At 55.0% G+C, this 19,695-nt stretch overlaps 1 protein-coding gene across 7 annotated transcripts in view; it reads right to left on the minus strand.

Annotated features, from left to right (window-relative positions):
- TRPM4 (transient receptor potential cation channel subfamily M member 4) overlaps positions 1–19,440 on the minus strand; it is a 42,250-nt gene extending 22,810 nt beyond the window's left edge. For 2 of the 7 annotated variants that reach the window (XM_036307100.1, XM_036307104.1), the window contains exons 1-11: positions 19,283–19,440; positions 18,910–18,977; positions 14,153–14,327; positions 12,903–13,083; positions 12,548–12,711; positions 11,973–12,156; positions 6,473–6,534; positions 6,129–6,320; positions 5,729–5,828; positions 690–802; positions 97–459 (exon numbers count right to left, since the gene is read on the minus strand). In XM_036307100.1, coding sequence (XP_036162993.1) covers positions 97–459; positions 690–802; positions 5,729–5,828; positions 6,129–6,320; positions 6,473–6,534; positions 11,973–12,156; positions 12,548–12,711; positions 12,903–13,083; positions 14,153–14,327; positions 18,910–18,977; positions 19,283–19,306 — 1,626 coding nt within the window. In that variant the 5' untranslated portion in view covers positions 19,307–19,440. Of the gene's footprint in view, positions 1–96; positions 460–689; positions 803–5,728; positions 5,829–6,128; positions 6,321–6,472; positions 6,535–11,972; positions 12,157–12,547; positions 12,712–12,902; positions 13,084–14,152; positions 14,328–18,909; positions 18,978–19,282 lie in introns of those variants that run through there. The other 5 variants (XR_004967260.1, XM_036307099.1, XM_036307101.1 and 2 more) reach the window with 5 other exon arrangements.
- Positions 19,441–19,695: the final 255 nt, after the last annotated feature.

Here is a 19,695-nt window from a genome sequence, read left to right on the forward strand (position 1 = left end):
GGCCACACCCCCTCACAGCGTAGCCACACCCCCTCACAGCGTAGCCCCACCCCCAGCCCTTCTGGGTCTCCCCCACCAGCATCCCCGGGTCCTTACGCTCTCGGGGCAGCCATGGTCGCTGTCCCTGCAGCCGTGGTCGCGGTGGGGATCCCCCGCGGCCCACGCGCGGTACCTCGGCGCGCACATCTCACCCAGCAGCATCCGCAGCACCCGCCCCACGTCGGGGAGCCGGGGCTCGGCGGAGGGCTTCTGGGCTGGGGTTTTGGCGCCCGCGCCGTGGGACGCCTGGTCCAGGAGGCTGCGGATGAGCGAGCTGGGGGGCGCCGCGCTGTAGAGCTGGGCCAGGCGCGTCGGGGTCAGGAAGTGGCCCAGGCTGAGGCCACGCGAGATGAGCAGGCGCACGAACTCCGGCCGGTCATTCAGGAGGGCGTCCATGAGCGAGGCCTCCAGGTGGACGGACTGACAGGGGCGGGATGAACGGGGGGGGGGGGGGGGGGGGGGAGATGAGCAGGGGCAGGCAGGAAGCCAGGTGTGGTCAGAGGTGAAGGGCCAGGGATGGGGGTAGAGACTTGAGTGACGGATGGAGAGGGAACAGGATGCGGACACTGGACAATAAGAAGCGGATGGACAGGCCACATGTCAAGTGCCTCCCCTTGTCGGGACCCCCAGCCCCGGTTCCGCCCCCTCACCCGCCACTGGATGTCACCCCGGAAGAGTTCGCTCTGGGCAATGTCCACGCGGTTCCAAGCCACAGCCAAACGCAGCTCGTCCAGGTAAGCGGACGCCTCGGAGCTCCCGCAGGCTGCAAGGGAGAGAGGCGGAGGGAAAAGTCAGGGGGAGGGCGGGGACATCGGATGCGTGTCTGTTTTGCTGTTGGGGTTGCATATTAAGCCCAGCTGGTGTGGCTCCAAGAGGTCACTGGTTCAATTCCCGGTCAGGGCACATGCCCGGGTGTCCGGCTCGATCCCCAGGAGGGAGCGTGCGGGAGGCAGCCAATTGGTGTTTCTCTCACATTGATGTTTCTATCTCTGTATCCCTCTCCCTTCCTCTCTCTCTCTAAAAAACAAAACAAAACAAAACAAAACAAAAAAGTCAATAAAAAAATTTTTTTAAATCCCATATAAGTGGTGGTGTTGGCAGGTTCTGGGGAGACGGGGAAGTCAAGCAGAAAGTCATTCAACTCAGGGGCAGAGAGCAGCCAGTGTGTAGAGGCCCCAGGAAGAAGGAAGGGAATCATTCGCTCCCTGAACATTATTGAGGTAGGTTATGGACCAGGCACGGGGAGGGATGGAGAAATTGGATCCAGTCCCTGCCCGGAAGGAGCTCATTCCAGGGAAATAGGTCCCGGAACCACACAACTACCCTCAGGGTGATGGGCACCGCCGGAGGCGGGCATAGCATGTGATCAGGGCCGGGGAGGCTGCGGTCACCGGGGTCTGAGTGCGACAGGTGGGTCTGAGCGGGGCTTGGGGGAGGCCGGTGGAGCTGAAGGTGTGCATCTCAGGCGGAAAGCGCCTTCAGCAGCAGGAGCAGCTGGAGCAAAGGCGGGTGCAGGAAAACGCAGGATCCGATCGCAAACCTAAGTCGCCCTCACGTCCTGAAACATAGAGTACGTGTAAGAGGGAAGAGGGGGCAGGAGCAGAAAATGAGGATAGGAAAAAATGCGAATATAGACGAAACAAGTACACAAGACGAGTGTGGATGGGAGAGTTGGAAGGGGTCCACCTCAGCGAACGTACCTCAATCAGATTGAGGATGTTTTTTGCAAAGGCCAGCTTAGGAGGACCCTAATTAAGTTAATAACAGTGTACCTACCTATATAGTTTAAGTTTAAAAAATTTGACTCTCAAAGAAATTCCAATCGTTGTACTGTTGATATTTGGCTCTGTTGACTCATGAGTTTGCCTACTACTGTTCTAGGGACTCTGGGAGACCCTGGGGGTCCTTAAGAAGAGCAAGGAAGCCGTAACTGGTTTGGCTCAGTGGGTAGGGCGTCGGCCTGCGGACTCAAGGGTCCTGGGTTCGATTCCGGTCAGGGGCATGTGCCTGGGTTGCGGGCACATGCCCAGTGGGGAGGTGTGCAGGAGGCGGCTGATCGATGTTTCTCTCTCATCAATGTTTCTAGCTCTCTGTCCCTCTCCCTTCCTCTCTGTAAAAAATCAATAAAATATATTTTAAAAATAAACGAATAAAATAAAATAAAAAATAAATGCCATTTAACAAAGAAAAATCAACCAAAAAACTGAGTTCGCGTGTCACCTCTGACACGTGCGTCATAGGTTCGCCATCACTGGCCTAAGCCCTCTCTCTCCAGCCCCTGACTCTCTCCCCGCCCCCGACTGTCCCCGAGGCCCCAGCTCCATCCTGTCCCATCACCTCCGCTGCAGTCTCTTCCTTTCCTCAATCTCTCCTCTCCTCTCTAGTCTGCCCCACCTGGCCCCCAGGGTCCTTCTACACACAGGACTGACCCTGTCCCTCCCATGCCCCTCAGGACAAAGCCTCAGCTGAGGCCCAGGGTGGTCTGGCCCTGCTCCCCTCACTGGCTGTCTCAGGCCACGTGCTGCATGCCATCCACGTGGCTCTCCCCCCCCAACCCTCCACCCCCAACACAGCCCGTGCAGTGGGCTGGATGGAGAGTCAGACAGGCCCGAATGGAAGCCTGGCCTCTGTTACCTCGTGTGACCCTGGGCAAGCCACTTCCCCCCTCTCTGTGTCTCAGTTTCTTCATCTGCAAAGTGGGGAGGAAATCCTTGCAGGCGGGGAGGAGGGTCAGGGACAGAAACGCACGCCAGCTGCTCAGCACGGTGCCTGGCCTTCGTCCCTTCCCCCTTCCCTCCTTCCTCACCTGCTGAAACCCCATCCACTCCACTCGGCCATCACCCAGCCCACAGCCCGCCCGCCGGCTCCAATTTCCCCCGCAGAGTGTGATCGGATCGCTTCCACTTCTGCAGGGAACGGGCTTGCCGCCGCCGCCACCCCCAAACCACGTCTCGCTGCGCTGCTGTTTTCTCCCAAGGAGCTCGTGCCTGAACTTCCGTAAAGCGAAGCCGATCGGCCCACTGTCATCCTCTGTGTGAGGAGGCGTCCCAGTGAGAAAGAGGGTCACACTGAGAAGACCTCTCATTTACTGGGTCCCCCCACCCCCACCAGGCACCAGGCACTGCTCAGAAGCTGCCTCTCAGCTCACAACACCCTGCAAGGTATTATCTCCAATTTTTCAGAGAGAGAGAAATTCAGACTCGGCGAGGAAAGCCTCTTTCTCAAGGCCACTGTGCACACAGCTTTATCTGACTCCCAAATCAGAAGCAACTGTTCTTTCTGCTGCCACAGAACATGGTGGATACGATTGGGGGGGGGGGGGGCGGCCTGGGGCTGAGAACACCTTGTAAATTGATACTATGCCTCTTAGGAGATTTTAGCTGGGGTGTTTTCCCTGTGAAACTCGTCTAACACCAAAAATAACCTCCCCGCCCACATCCCCACAGAGCCCTGGGAAATCCCCGTGACCACTTATGTCTCCCATGTCCTCATCTTACTAAGTCCAAAGTACTGGGTCTCCAAGGCCCAATTTAAACACCATTCCTCTTAGAATTTCCTCCCCTCATTGACGGCGGTTCCTCCCCCAAGCTTTTGTCTTAAATTTTATTTAAGGCTGCATCCAAACAGCCCTGGTAGGATCAGGGGCTCTTGCGAGCAGGATACGGATCTGCTATAACCTCTGGAGCCTAGGATGGTGCCTGTTGAGTGAATAAACTAGCCCTGCCCTCAGCGTCCACCAGGTGCCATTATGCCCCCCACCTTGGTTTTCATCATTCATTCCTCCAGTGAAACATCAGGCGTTCCTCACTGGGAGGTAGTGCTCTGGCTCATCTCTGACTCCCCACCCTGCAGTGCTTGGAACATAACATACTGGAGGCACGTAGAAGGGGAAGAAAGGGTGAGTGGATGGATGGATGGATGAGTGGATGGATGGATGGATGAGTGGATGAATGGATGGATGGATGGATGGATGGATGGATGGATGGATGGATGTGTGGGTGAATGGATGGATGGATGGATGGATGTGTGGGTGAATGGATGGATGGATGGATGAGTGGATGAATGGATGGATGGATGTGTGGATAGATGGATGGATGTGTGGGTGCATGGATGGATGGATGGGTGAGTGGATGGATGGGTGGATGGATGGATGAGTGGATGGATGGATGGATGAGTGGATGGATGGATGGATGGATGGATGAGTGGATGGATGGATGGATGAGTGGATGGATGGATGGATGGATGGATGAGTGGATGGATGGATGGATGAGTGGATGAATGGATGGATGGATGGATGGATGAGTGGATGGATGGATGGATGGATGAGTGGATGAATGGATGGATGGATGGATGAGTGGATGAATGGATGGATGGATGTGTGGGTGAATGGATGGATGGATGGATGAGTGGATGAATGGATGGATGGATGTGTGGATAGATGGATGGATGTGTGGGTGCATGGATGGATGGATGGGTGAGTGGATGGATGGATGGATGGATGGATGAGTGGATGATGGATGGATGAGTGGATGGATGGATGGATGGATGAGTGGATGGATGGATGGATGGATGAGTGGATGGATGGATGGATGGATGAGTGGATGGATGGATGGATGGATGGATGGATGGATGGATGAGTGGATGGATGGGTGAGTGGATGGATGGATGAGTGGATGGATGGATGGATGGATGGATGAGTGGATAGATGGATGGATGTGTGGGTGCATGGATGGATGGATGAGTGGATGGATGGATGGATGGATGAGTGGATGGATGGATGGATGGATGGATGGATGGATGGATGGATGGATGGATGGATGAGTGGATAGATGGATGGATGTGTGGGTGCATGGATGGATGGATGGATGGATGGATGGATGGGTGAGTGGATGGATGGATGGATGAGTGGATGGATGGATGGATGGATGGATGGATGGATGGATGGATGGATGGATGAGTGGATAGATGGATGGATGTGTGGGTGCATGGATGGATGGATGGATGGATGAGTGGATGGATGAGTGGATGGATGGATGGATGGATGGATGGATGGATGAGTGGATAGATGGATGGATGTGTGGGTGCATGGATGGATGGATGAGTGGATGGATGGATGGATGGATGGATGGATGGATGGATGGATGGATGAGTGGATAGATGGATGGATGTGTGGGTGCATGGATGGATGGATGGATGGATGGGTGAGTGGATGGATGGATGGATGGATGGATGGATGGATGGATGGATGGATGAGTGGATAGATGGATGGATGTGTGGGTGCATGGATGGATGGATGGATGGATGAGTGGATGGATGGATGGATGAGTGGATGGATGGATGGAGGGATGGATGGATGGATGGATGGATGAATGGATGGATGAATGAGTGGATGGATGGATGGATGGATGGATGGATGGATGGATGGATGGATGGATGGATAACGGATGAAAGGATGGATAAATGGATCTGACAGAAGGAAAGCAGTGCTGAAATATAAAGAAAGTCTCTTGGGAAACTGTTCAAAAGCACCATGCAAAGCCTCAAGAAACAGTGCAAAGAGGAAGGATACAAAGAAAGAGGTGCGGAGGGGCACGGCCTTAGAGGAGAGGGGATGAGTAAGCCCCCAGGCCAGGAAAACTGTCCAAAGTTGAGCAGAGAGAGCGGAGGAATTGGGGGGACCAAGTCTTACCCTTGACAAGAGCCCTCAAAACAATGGTCTCGAATTCCTCAGGGCCGTCGTCAGAGGAATAGACTGTCAGCAGCTCCTTCCGGGTCATGATCCGCTCCACCTGCAGAACACCAAATTCCGCATCGCCAGCCCGCTCCACCGGGGCCCTGGCCACAGGGACACAGGGGGCCTCGGGACCTGGTCTTCCAGGCGCCCAGCTCCCTCTGCTCCCAGAACCCGGGAGTCCAGGCCCCCAGGCCTCTCCTCCCTCAAACCCACGAGTCGGGGTCCCTACTACCCGCTTCCCTTGGACCCAGGACTCCCAGCCCTCATCAAGCACCCTCCTCTCTCCAGTCCCAGGAGCTCAGGCCCCCAGCTCCCTTCCATCTCAGGATCCAGAGTCGGGCCCTCCATGTCATACCTGAGCCTGCAGGACTTCGGGGTCCCCTTTGGGGAAGAAACGCCTAATCCGATCTCGGGCACCCCCTTGCCTGCCCCCTCCTCTCCCTGGAGCCAGAGTGTCTTCCAGGATCTCCGCCAGGCAGTCCGCAGCGCCCCCAGACCCGGCCACCAGGAGGCAGGGGAGCTGGGCCTGGGTGGCGTTCTCTATCCGCTACAAGATAAAGGGGGGAGTTAGGTCAGGGAAGGAAGGGATGAAGGGATCCACCCCACCTGAAGTACAGGTCCCCCGCTCCCTCCTCCCCTGAAACCCAGGGCCCGCGCCCCCAGCCCCTGACACCCAAGGGTCTGGGCTCTTGACTGTACCTTCAGCATCTTCTCATTTCCATCAATCAGAAGGAGCAGGACGGGGATGTCAATGCCAGTCCCTGGGGAGAGCAGAGGGCCAGGGTGTGGTCACCTCCGTCCGCCTTTGCCAGGGACGGTGGACATTTGCCAGGAGTCCCTGCGGCAAAGGTTGGCTTCTGCCCAGTCCTCTGCCCTGAGGCTCATGGGACTTGTCCTGTCTTTGAGCACCTGGGGAGGGGCCTGGTTTTGAAGACAGTAATGCTCAGCTCCCTGAGGAAGGAGGGGCCGGGGCCCCGACTCCTGGCTTCCCAAGCGAGGCCGGTTTTTGTTAGCGGCAGTTCTGTGGTTGCTGAAGATCAGGAGCCAGGAGAAGATGAAGGTTCAAACAGGAAATGAAGGAAATAAGGAAAAGAAAGGACGATCCAAACGCAATAAAAATATCTACCAAAGCCACATATTAAAGTCACACAAGATCTGTTCCCATTACAGGAAGAAATGAGACCGCATTATTATTATTCACACTCATCCGGGCATAATGGTGTCAAAGAATAAAATAATGAAAATGGTATTTTTTTTAAGCTGGAAGAGCCAAGGAATTTATTTGGAGGAAAATATGATTTATAGTCTCAGACAGTTGTAGAGACTCCCCTCAATATGAGTAAATATTAATAAGAGAATTTGGTAAGAGAATTGATATAAGAAAAATAAACAGCCCTGACCGGTTTGGCTCGGTGGATAGAGCGTCGGCCTGCGGACTCAAGGGTCCCAGGTTCGATTCCGGTCAAGGACATGTACCTTGGTTGCGGGCACATCCCCAGTGGGGGGTGTCCAGGAGGCAGCTGATCGATGTTTCTCTCTCATACCTCTCCCTTCCTCTCTGTAAAAAATCAATAAAATACATTTTTTTAAAAAGAAAAGAAAAAGAAAAAGAAACAAAAATCAAGAACTTTTCTCAAAACGTGTCTCTTATTCACGTTTTGATTTTTTAAAAGGTATAGAATACCTGGGAATTAATTCATCCAGAAAAATACTAGACCTTTATGAAGAAATTGACCAAAAAAAATTACGTAAGGGCAAGGCCTGAATAAATGGAAAAACTAGTGCCATGTTAACCTGTCACAAAGTAACAAAGGAATTAAATGCAGTTTGGGGGAAGAAGGAGGGTAGGAGGAATTTGGACGTGTTTCGGCTTATTTTATTCGTTAATGTATTTTTTAGTGATTTTTAGAGAGATAGGAAGTGAGAGGGATAGAGAGACCGAAACATCAATGAGAGAGGAAGCTATCCATTGGCAGCCCCCGGCACAGCCCCCACTGGGGATCAAGCCCACAACCCGGGCATGTGCCCTGACTGGGAATCGAACCAGTGACCTCTTGGTTCCTGGGTCGATGCTCAACCGCTGAGCCACACCAGCCAGGCCCCTTTTTGTTTTTTGTTTTTTTTTAATGGAACAGGATCATTTTAAAATTCACATGGAAGAGTAAATGTCAGAGTTAAGAAATTTTGGAGCCCTATGAACAAGGAGGTCACGGTTCAATTCCTGGTCACGGCACACACTGAGTCGCAGGCTGGATCCCCGGTAGGGGGCGTGCAGGAGGCAGCCAACCAATGATTCTCTCTCAACATTGACGTTTTTCTCTCTCCCTCTCCTTTCCTCTCTGAAGTCAATAAAAAACAAATATTTTTTAAAGCTTACAATACATCTAATATTCAAAGGGTTACTATTGACAGGATACAAAAATGCCTATAAAAAGACAAGAAAGAAAGAATCCAATTTTAAAATATGCTGGCTGGTGTTGCTCATTGGTTAGAGCATCAGCCTGTGCACCGAAGGGTCACAGGTTCCATTCCTGGTTAAGGGCACGTACCTGGGTTGCAGGTTCAATCAGGTAGGAGCGCATGCAGGAGGCAACCAATAGATGTGTCTCTCACATTGATGTCTCTCTCTCTCTCTCTTTCTCTCTCCCTCTCCTCCCTCTCCCTCCCTTGCAACTCTCTCTAAAAAATTAAAGGGAAAAACATTCTTGGGTGAGATTTGGCAACAACAACAAGATGTAGACAGAATATGAACAGGCAATTCATAACGGAGGAAATCTGATTGGCCAACAAAATATGTTTACATCTCTTAATATTATTAGATGAATTAAAAAAATCAAATTAAAAGTGAGATGTTACTTTTTACCCATGAAATTGGAAAAAAATAAAATAATTGAAGCAAGAGTGTCTAGAGCTGGTTGAGACTAAATGGAAAAGGACATTCTCATATATTCTCGATGGGAGTGAAAATTGCTACAAGTTTTTATTTTATTTTATTTTTTAATATATTTTATTGATTTTTTTTACAGAGAGGAAGGGAGAGGGATAGACAGTTAGAAACATCGATCAGCTGTCTCCTGCACACCCCCCACTGGGGATGTGCCCGCAACCAAGGTACATGCCTTTGACTGGAATCGAACCTGGGACCTTTCGGTCCGCAGGCCGACGCTCTATCCACTGAGTCAAACCGGTCAGGGCACTACAAGTTTTTAGAAAAATTATCTAGTCTACCTATTGATATACACCCACAGCAATATCACTCGGGGAATCTACTGTATAGAATTTAAGACAACTGTAATGTAATTCTGCATGTCCACACAAAGATATTTATCCAGCATTCCTTATAGTGCCAAGCACTGGTAAAGCCTTAAGTATCCATCAACTCAGAAACATAAACAACAGATGTTACCCCCATAACTAAGGAATATCATACAACTATTTATTAGAAGTGGGAGCAAGGTGAAGAAGTTGGGACCCTCCCCCCACTCCCCCCCAAAGAAAGAAGTTCGGACCTAAAGGGATGGCCATAAGAAAGTGTCATATGAGCCCTAGCTGGCTTGGCTCAGTGGATAGAGCGTTGGCCTGCGGACTGAAGGGTCCCAGGTTCGATTCCGGCCAAGGGCACGTGCCTGGGTTGCGGGCTTGATCCCCAGTGGGGGTGTGCAGGAGGCAGCCAATCAGTGATTCTCTCTCATCATTCATGTTTCTCTCTCTCTCTCTCTCTCCTTCTGCCTTCCTCTCTGAAATCAATAAAGAAATATATATTAAAAAAAAGAAAGTGTAATATGTATAATATAAGAAAGAAACACCATATAGCTGGAAATATAATTGCGTAGAATTTTATAAGCATAGATAAAGGTATAAAGGGATAAAGTCTAAATTGTGTAAGACTAATTACCCCAATAGAGGGGTTGGAGCTAGGTAGGGAAGGTAATTAACTGTTTGGTATGAGCTGATTTGTTCCAAAGGGCGAATGTTAAAACTGCCATAATATATTAGGTTGCATGAAAAGCCGGTCTCAAAAGGTTATGCATTTTATTATTCTATTTATATGGCCTTCTGGAAAAGAGAAGATGAGAGTGGTGGTGAAGAGATCAGTGGTTGCTAGGGGCTGGAGTACAAAAGAAATGGATGCTTTCAAGGTAAGAGGCCCATACTGTGTCCTGATCGTGGAAATGGTCACATGAATCTATAACCGTAGAGCTGCACACCCCAAAAATAAGTTTTACTGTATGAACATTAAAAACAAATAAGATTAATGTAGCCAGAAAGCGAAGTAAAGTTTAAAAATTAAACAGAAATTTTTGCCAAAAAAACCCCACTTTTGTTTTAGTTGATATTCCTCACTATACATGTATTTAGTTCATCAATTTCTGCCCTTTTCTGTTCTATTTTCTTGCTTCTATGTTCCCTAGATTTGATTTGTTGTGTTGTTTCTAGGGTTCTTTTTTTATTTTTTATTTTTATTGCTTTTTATTTATTTATTTTTTAAATATATTTTTATTGATTGCAGAGGAGAAGGGAGAGGCAGAGAGAGATAGAAACATCAATGATGAGAAAGAATCATTGATCGGTTGCCTCCTGCACGCCCCCCACTGGGGATCGAGCCCGCAACCCCAGTCATGTGCCCTTGACTGGAATCGAACCCAGGACCTCTCAGTCCACAGGCTGACGCTCTATCCACTGAGCCAAACTGGCTAGGGCTATTTTTATTCATTTTTAGAGCGAGAGGAAGGGAGATGGGGAGAGAGAGAGAAACATTGATGTGAGAGCAGAACACCGATCAGCTGCCTCCTGCACACCCTCTACCAGAGATGGAGCCTGAAGCCGGGACAAGTGCCCTGACCGGAATCAAATCTTCTGGTGCACGGGAGGGTGCCTAACCACTGAGAAACACCAGCCAGGGCTCTAAAGCTTTTCAAATTGGAGGCTTAACTCAACCATTTTCAGCCTTTCTTCTTCTTTTGGATATTATGCACTTAAATCTACACATTTTCCTCTAAGTATTGCATTAGCTGCATCTCAAAAGCATCGGTATGTCATATATTCAAAACGTGTCTTGTTTTGTTTTTCTTTGACTCATGGGTTATTTACAAACCACAACTCAGGCAATGATACGGATGAAGCCCACAGAAATGATGCCGGGCCCTAGCTGGTTTGGCTCAGTGGATAGAGCAGGGGTCCTCAAACTTCTTAAACAGGGGGCCAGTTCACTGTCCCTCAGACCGTTGGAGGGCCGGACTATAGTTTAAAAAAAAAAAACTATGGCCGAAACCGGTTTGGCTCAGTGGATAGAGCGTCGGCCTGCGGACCGGGGGTCCCGGGTTCGATTCCGGTCAAGGGCATGTACCTAGGTTGCGGGCACATCCCCAGTAAAGGGTGTGCAGGAGGCAGCTGATCGATGTTTCTCTCTCATCGATGTTTCTAACTCTCTATCTCTCTCCCTTCCTCCCTGTAAAAAATCAATAAAATATATTTAAAAAAAAAAAAAAAAAAAACTATGAACAAATTCCTATGCACACTGCACATCTCTTATTTTGAAGTAAAAAAACAAAAGGGGAACAAATACAATATTTGTATTTGCATGTGGCCGTAGTTTGAGGACCCCTGGGATAGAGCATCCGCCTGTGGACTGAAGGGTCCCGGGTTTGATTCCGGTCAAGGGCACGTGCCTGGGTTGCTGGCTCCGTCCAACGTGCAGGAGGCAGCCAATCAATGATTCTCCCTCATCACTGATGTTTCTCTCTCTCTCTTCCGCTCCCTTCCTCTCTGAAATCAATTTTAAAAATAGATTTAAAAAAAAGAAAGAAAGAAAGAAATGATGTCGGGTGTCAGAAGCCAGGCTCCAAAAGGTACAGATGGTAGTGAAGACAAACACAGGTCAGAAGTACTCTGTGATGCTAGAAGCAGGATGAGATGGCCCATGGTGCGGGCGGAAGGCTTCTGGGGCTGCCAATACTGCTTCTCGATCTAGGTGCTGGTGGCGTAAGAAAATTTAGTTTATTAAAAATAATAAAAATCAGCGAGCTGTCCACTCCTGTGCATTTCCGATTTCAGATAAAGGGTTTTTTTAAAAAAATACAGCAAATGCCGGGAAGGCCTTGACCACAGAAACCTCCTCCTCGCCCCAAACCCCAAATCCTGACCAGATCAGGCCGCTGGGTCCCGAGCCGGGGCCGGGGCCAGTGGAGACGCCACGCACCTGCCACGCCCGTCTTCTGCTGGGCGATGTAGGACTCGAAGCGCAGGCGGAAGCGGTTCTCGCCGCCCAGGCGGCCGTGGGTGCCATCGTCCACCAGGAGGAAGGCCGAGTAGTTGTAGTCCAGAGGGAACTGCACCCCGTCCTGGGGGTCCCCGCGCCACCGGTAACTCGCAGGGAACGAGCCCTGGGGGGTGAGGGGCCAGACCAGGGAGTCTTTCCATCAGACCCAGGGGTCCAGGCCCCCGGCCCCTCCTCCATCAGACCCAGGGGTCCAGGCCCCCGGCCCCTCCTCCCTCAGACCCAGGGGTCCAGGCCCCCGGCCCCTCCTCCCTCGGACCCAGGGGTCCAGCTCCCCAAACCCCTCCTCCCTCGGACCCAGGGGTCCAGGACCCCGGCCCCTCCTCCCTCGGACCCAGGGGTCCAGGCCCCCGGCCCCTCCTCCCTCAGACCCAGGGGTCCAGGTCCCCAAACCCCTCCTCCCTCAGACCCAGGGATCCAGGCCCCCGGCCCCTCCTCCCTCAGACCCTGGAGTCCAGGCCCCCAAACCCCTCCTTTTCCAAGCCCCCGGGTCCTACCTTGGGGTTGGTGAGGGCCTCTCTATTGCGAACCACTCCCCAGGGGGCCACGCCCATGGCCACCACCTTGGTGCCCCCAGTGCTGGCTGTCTGGTGGTCCCGCACAGCGACGCCCACATGCCGGCCAATGCCTGTGTGCAGCCCCCCGGTGACAATCCAGGCCCCTACAGACAAAGGGGGTGATGACGGTGAGGTCCAGCAGCACACAGGTGCATAAAGACAGAGAGAGAGAGAACAGAGTGTGAGACAAATACCCACACACAGAGAGGGGGGCAGGCAGCATCCCAGAGAAGTGGGGGAGACGAGCAGCCAGCCCCGGCCCAGGAGGCAGAGCCCCCCACCCGCCCTCAGTCACCTGTGCTCTGCGCGGCCCGCACCAGCCCGCTGCGCAGCAGGTCCTGCAGCCAGGTCTGGAGGATGGGGCCCCCCGACCCCCCCAACACTGACACCACCAGGTTCGGGGCCCGGAAGCCCCATGTGCGCGTGACCAGATTATAAACTGTAGCCGGATCCGTGCGGTCAGAGAGTCGGAGGAACTGTGGACACAGGGGAGGGGGGGACACAAGAGGGGCACAGAGACCAGAAGGAAGGAAGCAGAGGCCCAAAGGGACCCGGAGGGCGGACAGAGCCCCAGAGAGAGGGGGACACAGACACCCAGAGAGAGGGGGACACAGACCCAGAGAGAGGGGGACAGACACCCAGAGAGAGGGGGACACAGACCCAGAGAGAGGGGGACACAGACCCAGAGAGAGGGGGACACAGACACCCAGAGAGAGGGGGACACAGACCCAAAGAGAGGGGGACACAGACACCCAGAGAGAGGGGGACACAGACCCAGAGAGAGGGGGACACAGACACAGAGAGAGGGGGACACAGACACCCAGAGAGAGGGGGACACAGACACCCAGAGAGAGGGGGACACAGACCCAGAGAGAGGGGGACACAGACCCAGAGAGAGGGGGACACAGACCCAGAGAGAGGGGGACACAGACACCCAGAGAGAGGGGGACACAGACACCCAGAGAGAGGGGGACACAGACCCAGAGAGAGGGGGACACAGACCCAGAGAGAGGGGGACACAGACACCCAGAGAGAGGGGGACACAGACCCAGAGAGAGGGGGACACAGACACCCAGAGAGAGGGGGACACAGACCCAGAGAGAGGGGGACACAGACACCCAGAGAGAGGGGGACACAGACCCAGAGAGAGGGAGACACAGACACCCAGAGAGAGGGGGACACAGACCCAGAGAGAGGGGGACACAGACCCAGAGAGAGGGGGACAGACACCCAGAGAGAGGGGGACACAAGCCCAGAGAGAGGGGGACAGACACCCAGAGAGGGGGGGACACAGACCCAGAGAGAGGGGGACACAGACCCAGAGAGAGGGGGACACAGACACCCAGAGAGAGGGGGACACAAGCCCAGAGAGAGGGGGACAAAGACCCAGAGGGAGGGGGACAGACACCCAGAGGGAGGTGAAGACAGGGGTGGGCAAATGGGGAGACACCTGTTCAGCTGGGGCGCCCCAGGCCCCAGCTCCGAGAGCCCCCAGCCTGCCGCCCCGCTGGCCGCCCCTGGCCCTGCCCAGCATGCAGGCCTCACATTGCTGGCCTTGCGGCCGGCGCCCATGAAGTCCAGGTCCCCGTAGGCATCGGTGGGCTTCTCCGTGGTGTGTAAGTCACTGTCCCACACCGTCACCACGGCCGCCCCGAACGCGTCCTCCACGGCCACGGACAGGTGGGCACTCCGGGGACGCCCGCACTGGCACAGGGTCCCTCTGCGGGGGAGGGACAAGGGGGCGCGTGAACCCCAGAGACGGCCCCCGGCCCCGAGCGTCTTGGAGACATGTCCATACTTCTGCCCGCGCCCCAGAGGCCGTCACCGTCCCCGCTGACCCCGGCCCTGCCCCTTCCTGGCGCCGCAGCCTGAGGAGGACACGGGCGGGAGGAGAGACAGTGCCTTGCCCACCAGGAGGACGGTGGGACCTCGCTGCCCCGTCCACACGGACCATGTTCACCGAGGAAAGAACCATCCAGAGAGGCTGAGGCAGCTGTGTGGCTTTGGGCGAGTGGCTTCACCTCTCTGAGCTAAATCCCCCTCAAAGCAAAAGGCATTAACAACACAGCCTGGCCCGTCGCCCTGAGAGGCGCCAGCGGCATCGTGCAACGTGCCTGGAACGAGGGCGACATACCAGGCGCCGCAGAGCTTTAAATAACCTCGAATGACAAACACAGCGAGGGCGTCACTCCTTTTTCAGTCCTGATTACTGCCCGGGAGAGAGGCTCGGCTGGGGCCGGAACGGGGCGCACAGCTTTCTCTTTAACACTGAAACGCCGGCTGCAGGCTCTGAAACGGGGCTGGCGACAGCTCCCGGCGAGAGGGCCAACCCCTTTCTTTGGTTTTCATTGTAATAGTCTTGTGTGGCTCGTTTCTCTTTGCGGCAAGTGCACCACCTATGATACTTTCCCCCCTAAACAAACATACAAGTAGCCCCTGCTATCTACATGCCATTGGCCAGAGGTGGGTTTTTTAATATGTTTTTATTGGTTTCTCTTAGAGAGAGAAGAAGGGAGAGGGATAGAAACACCAACCACTGGGGCCCACAACCCAGGCACCTGCCCTGGCCGGGAATCCAACCGTGACCACTGAGCCACACCGGCCAGGCTTAACGATTTTTTAATTTGACTTTTAGAGAGAGAGGAAGCGAGAGGGAGAGAGAGAGAGACATCAATGTGAGAGCAAAACATCAGCTGTCTCCTGCATGCTCCCTATCAGGGATCGAGCCCGCAGCCGGGCATGTGCCCTGATCAGGAATCGAACCCACATCCTTTCAGTGCCTGGGACGACACTCCACCAACGGAACCACACCGGGCAGAGCCGGCACCAGAGTTTTAGAAAGCAAGGAACCCCGGTTTGGGGAAGGAGGGGTTTAGCTGCAAATGTATCTGAATCTCTTTGGTCCTCGATTCCAGAACGGGGACGCGCGTTTACACAAAGGCAGTGAGTGAGCTGTGGCCTCAGGACCAACTTTATGGGAAGGACAGCACAAGCGGCACATGGACTTGATAAGAGATGTGAAGACCGAACTTTGGTCAACAAAAGAATGGCCACCCGGTCCGCGAACAGAATACACTCGGCCCAGCAACCGGCACAGGGAGAGCCTCAGGGGAGACGCACCCTACCTCCTTCCTGGGTCTACCTCCAGGGTCCTGGTTTACCCCCCTGATCCTTTCACCCATCTCAGCCTCATCCCTGGACTCCCTTGTTCCCTTCCATCGACTTCCTACCAGCCCTTCCCTGCAAAACTTATCCAAGGAATGTTCCAGAACCCAAGCTGTCCATACAGAAGCCCCTAGCCAGATGGGGCTCTCTGTCTATAATAATAAAAGCGTGATATGCTAATTAGACTGGGTGTCCTTCCAGACAAACTGGGGCTGCGAGGGAAGCCTGGGTCCCAGATGCCAGAAGGAAGCTGGTGCCCGCAGCTGGGGGAAGGAAGGCCTACTCTTGCACGAGTTTCGTGCACCGGGCCTCTAGTATTCAAGTAAATTTAAGTGAAATACAATTAAAAATCCAGCCCGGCCAGCATGGCTCAGTGGTTGAGCATCGACCTATGAACCAGGGTCACGGTTTGATTCCCGGTCAGGGCACACGCCCCGGTTGCAGGCTCCGTCCCCAGTGTGGGGCGTGTGCGGAGGCAGCTGATCAATGCTTCTCTCTCCTCATTGACGTTTCTATCTCCCTCTCCCTCTTCTTTCCTCTCTGAAATCAATAAAAATATATATTAAAAATAAATAAATAAAAGTTAAAAAGCCACTTTCTCGGAGCGGTCAGGGGCTGCGTGTGGCCAGTGGCTGCAGGACAGCTCCACCTCGACCGAACGTCCGCGGGCCGGGGCTGGCCGGCTCCCTCTGCACTCGCACCTCCGCCCCGCCCTCCCTCTCAGTGTGGCCGCTGGAACTGAAATTGTTCCCGATAAGATCGGCAATTACCGAGTGTCCCCAAATACAATGGCCTCTATTCAGGTCTTATCTGACTACCACGAAGTGGCAGAAACCTTCCCCCTGGCAGCTCGTCCTGTCCTCCCTCATCTGTGGCTTCCTCCCCCCTTGAGCGTCAGGTGGTCCCCAGATCCAGGACCACGCAGCTTCCCCACACCAGTCTCAAACTTGAAGCCCAGGGGCCAGGCAAGTCGCTTCAGGGAAGGAAGCATCAGGTGGAAAGGAAGAGGCTGCCCCAGGCCTGGGACCTGAGGCTGCGTTTGGAGACAGGTGTTTGCAAACTGCTCTCCCATTGGGGGAAAACAGGTCACGGAATTGCCAGTTGGCAACCTCCCTGACTTCACGCTTTCTCCCATAACACCTCCCCCACTTCCAGTTTCCATTACCACCCACAGCTAGGACTTCTCAAAGCCTGGATGGAAGTCCCAGACCTTCCCCTGAGTCCCCGACCCAGGTCTGCGAGGCCCGGAGTGCCCCGGGGCCCCAGCTCACTACATCTCTCACCGAGCCCCGCAACGCCCCCCCAAACCTGCTCATCCTCCTGGGTCCCTCACTGTGGGGACAACCCCACTGTCTCTCAGTCCCCAAGCCACATGTCCGGGAGCCACTCTCCTTACTCCCCAAATCCATCAGTCCCCGAGGTCCTACCCGTGTGCGCGTCCCCTCCTCTCTGTGTCCCCTCCTGTGTCCCCACAGACCTGGCCTGGCTCAGGCCTCTTCCCCTCCCACCTGGACCCTTGACCAAACTCTTCCCTGCCTTCCCGCACTCCTATTCATCCTGACACGGCCCCCTCAGGGTCTTCCCGCACCCAGAGCTGCCCCTGCCCCTCCCGTGGGTCCCCAGCAACCTAGGACAAGGTCCGGGCCCCCCGAGTGGTACTGGAGGCCCCGTGAGGTCTGGCCCCGCCAACCTCCTTGGCCTCCACTCTCCCGACAGTGCACCCTGAACTCCACTCCATTTTCAAGCCTCATCACATGGTCAATTTGCACATGCTGTTCCCACTCCCGGAATCACTTCCCGCCTTCCTCTCTCCAGCCCGCCTTCAGCCTTCACCCATGGAACTCCAGCTCATCCTTCAGATGTCACCGCACTGGCCCCTCCTCCCCAGGACATGAGTGATGCCCCGTCTCCTCCCCAGCTCCCGCGGGACCCAGTGGCACGCCCTTCGCATCTGGATCTCCTGCCTGGCCTTACCGCTACCCTCCGCCCGCTAGACCAGAGGTTCCTACACTTTCTTGACCACACCCTAGTGCCCACCAGGAAGTGTTAGAACACTCACCCCCTAAATGCACAGCTGTTTGTTGAGCCATCGTTGCAAGCCAGACTGCATCAACACAACAGGCGCACGACAAACACACCCCACGCCCAGAGACTGTCTTGCCAGTAATGAGACAGCCCAAACCCACTTGAGAGACGGTCCCTGGAGGCCAGGAGCGGCTCAGGGGTGGCAACCCGTCTGGCTCCCCCCCCCCATCATAAGCTCCGGACCTGCCCAGGCGGTACCTGCTCCCTGCCCCTGGGAGTTGCAGGCATTTCTCAGGGCTTACCGTGGGCCGGCACGGCTCCAGAAATAACTCAACCGTTTCTCACCGTAACCCTGGGGCGCAGTGGTCGGCAAACTCATGAGTCAACAGAGCCAAATATCAACAGTACGACGACTGAAATTTCTTTTGAGAGCCAAATTTTTTAAACTTAAACTATACAGATAGGTACATTGTTATTAACTTAATTAGGGTGCTCCTAAGGCTTAGGAAGAGCCACACTCAAGGGGCCAAAGAGCCGCATGTGGCTCGAGAGCCACAGTTTGCCGACGACGGCCCTGGGGGGTAGGGTCTGCTCTTACGCACACAGAGGCCAGGTAAGGCCCAGAGAGGGGCAGTCATTTGCCCAAAGCCACACAGCGCGCGCCCCCAGGTGAAATTTGAGCCCTGGCAGGGCCTGTGCTCCTGAAAAGTGGGCCGTCTTGGGAGCCCTGAGGGAAGCTTTCTTGGATGGACGGATGGACAGATGGACGGATGGACGGACGGATGGATGGGTGGACGGATGGACAGATGGACGGACGGACGGACGGACGGACGGATGGATGGAACAGAGACAGGCAAGAAAGAAAAACAGAGAGTGACACAGGAGACAGACAGCCCAGGGGAAGGAAAGAGACAGAACCGAGCCCGGCGCTGACACTGACCCCGGCCGGAGCGTGAGAGGCTGGACGCGTCTGCAGCGACCCGCACCCTCCCCGAGGGACACGCCGCCGGGAACGCCCTTGGAAGTGTCCCCGGGGTCAGGCGTCGGGGACGAGGGGGGCCGGGGGCGGGGCCAGGGGCGGGGAGGGCGGGTCCCCAGGGCGAACTCCTCACCCCGGGTCTGCGGGGTCCACGATGAACGCCGTGCACGTCTTCTTCCTGAAGATCTTGGGGATCCAACTCTGGGGACAGGGACGGGGGGGAGTGGGGGCTCCAGTTCACGTCTCGGGGGCACGCAGCCCCGCACCCCGTGTCCTGCCCCAGGACCAGGATCAGGGACCCCAGCGCCCGCCTCCCCGGGACCGCGGAGTCCCGACCGCACACGCAGCCGCCTCCGAGCCGCTCCCACGGACCCGCGAGTCCGGGCCCGCCGACACCCCGTCTTCGTCTGCCCCCCGAATCTGGGTCCGCAGCACCCGCCGCTGCGGGAACCGGGGACCAGGCGCCCCGCTCCCTGTGCCCTCGGGCCCGGGTCCGGCCACGGTACCTGCTCCTTCTCCGGAACCACCATGCTGCCGCCGCCTACCCGTCTCCGCACATTCCCTCGCAGCCCGGCCTCGGCTCCGCCCGAACAAACCGGATCTGCCACTTCCCGGCCCGTCCAGGCCCGGCGCCCGGGAGGCGGGGCGTCCCCCAACGCGCAGAGCGCGAGGCGGGGCGGAGGCGGGGCAGGGCTGCCAGACCGAGGCGCAGACAGACCCACGGACACCCAGAGAGAGGGACAGACACCCAGAGACAGGGGGACAGACACCCAGAGAGAGGGGGACAGACACCCAGAGAGAGGGGACAGACACCCAGAGAGGGGGACAGACACCCAGAGAGAGGGGACAGACACCCAGAGAGAGGGGACAGACACCCAGAGAGAAGGGGAAAGACACCCAGAGAGAGGGGGACAGACAG

The sequence above is a fragment of the Myotis myotis genome, unplaced genomic scaffold (assembly GCF_014108235.1).
Source record: "Myotis myotis isolate mMyoMyo1 unplaced genomic scaffold, mMyoMyo1.p scaffold_m19_p_45, whole genome shotgun sequence".
Lineage (NCBI taxonomy): Eukaryota > Metazoa > Chordata > Mammalia > Chiroptera > Vespertilionidae > Myotis > Myotis myotis.